The following is a 1,631-nucleotide window of genomic DNA, read 5'->3' on the forward strand; positions in this document are numbered from 1 at the left end:
TATTAATTGTTTGAGAAATTTAAATGAGGTTTCCATTCTCTCATTTTGAAATTCTCTTTTCAATTTCTGCTTTATATGTAAGTTGATGTCTACTACCAATGTATATAATTAATGGTGGAATGATTTTTTTCATATTATTTTTGGGCAACAAAATGTTTTTTTTTTTTCCCTCCCAAAAAAGGAATGAGGTATTAAATCTAATGTTTGTTGGCTATATTTTAAGTTATTAATATTAAGTTACTCTTCACATATTAATACTTCACAGAGTCATGGAATTTTTTTTGTGTCCTGCTGTAATAGGGCTCAGTTCTTTTTTTCTTGGTTATCCTCTTTTTTCTTTTTTTAAAACTTTTCCACATCTTATAGGAATTGCTGGCAATTAAAGCACTGATATGGAGAAGGAGCTTCACTGCCAAAATGTCTCAGAGCCTTTGAGAAAGCAGTAATACTGATCTTACTCCTTTCCATTTTGGCTATTTCTAAAAATTTTGGGTAGTGGAGTATGGTTGTAAGTTCCTGTTCTATTTTAAAAGTCTTCAAGACTAACTGCAGAATTACAATTTTTCTGTTGGGATAATGACCCGGCTTCTTAAATTAATATTCAAGGACCTCAGGTTTGTCTCCAAATTAATTTGACTCTTATCTTTTCCTTTAATGAAGCTGCTGCTCCACTCAAACTTGGCTGTTTGAAGGTTTACACCTTTGTGTGTTTGCTTCACTATTTTTCCCTCCTTTTGGCTCCTAACCCTCCAAAATTGAATATAATTGCTTATCTAAGTTACATTCATTCTTTAAGGCTTTAATATACTTTTATTAGCCATTTCTATCACTTATTTTTGGAAAGTGTTCCTTTTTCTCTATATCAAACAGTATTTCTCATATTGTTTCTAAGTAATTCATTTATTAATATGTTTGTGATAAAGTATATGAAATAAGTATTTGACCAAATCCTAATCCTACATTAAAAACCTAGTTCTTAAATAATGTTGGAGACAGTTTTAATAGAACTTCAATTTCTTTGAAATAGAGAACTTTTATTGAGATAAATGGAAGGCTACATATATCTAAACTAAATTTTAAAATAGAGTATGTTTTTTCAAACCATCGCCTTTTTTCTTATTCCAGTTCAACTTTGCTGGCTTTTATCATGGAGTTGTTGAAGAATTCAATTGCTATGCAAGAGCAGATGCTTGCCTGTAAGGGCTTCTTGGTAATAGGATACAGTCTTGAAAAGGTAAAGTAGGAAATATTTTCTGTTTTTGATTCTTAATTTGTAGGCCATGTACTTGTTCTCCTAAGAGGTTAAGAAATTCTGTCTGCAGGTATATCTCTTTGGTTATAGAAAATTACCTAAATTAAAGTAACATTTTCTTGTTTTACCTTGCCTCCATTCCTCTAATAAGGAAATGTGAGGGCCGGCCCGTGGCTCACTCGGAAAAGTGTGGTGCTGATAACACCAAGTCAAGGGTTAAGATCCCCTTACCGGTCATCTTTTTAAACAAAAAGGAAATGTGGTAATGAGCCTCATGGCATCTTTAACTGTGAGCATGTTTTGTGGGCCAACTTTTTTTCTGGTATAGAGGCTATAATTTACTTACCTTGCATTGAAACAGTAGTGTACTTTTCTTTGC

At 32.3% G+C, this 1,631-nt stretch overlaps 1 protein-coding gene across 1 annotated transcript in view; it reads left to right on the forward strand.

The window, feature by feature from the left end:
- Positions 1-1,631, forward strand: part of LOC103604436 (lipopolysaccharide-responsive and beige-like anchor protein) — a gene marked incomplete at its 3' end in the record, with an annotated part of 161,417 nt that overhangs the window by 113,035 nt on the left and 46,751 nt on the right. The window contains exon 11 of the mRNA XM_008588988.1: positions 1,126-1,234. Within this exon, the coding sequence (XP_008587210.1) occupies positions 1,126-1,234 (109 nt within the window). The remainder of the gene's footprint in view (positions 1-1,125; positions 1,235-1,631) is intronic.

This window comes from Galeopterus variegatus, unplaced genomic scaffold (genome assembly GCF_000696425.1).
Source record: "Galeopterus variegatus unplaced genomic scaffold, G_variegatus-3.0.2 Scaffold5142, whole genome shotgun sequence".
NCBI classification, from domain to species: domain Eukaryota; kingdom Metazoa; phylum Chordata; class Mammalia; order Dermoptera; family Cynocephalidae; genus Galeopterus; species Galeopterus variegatus.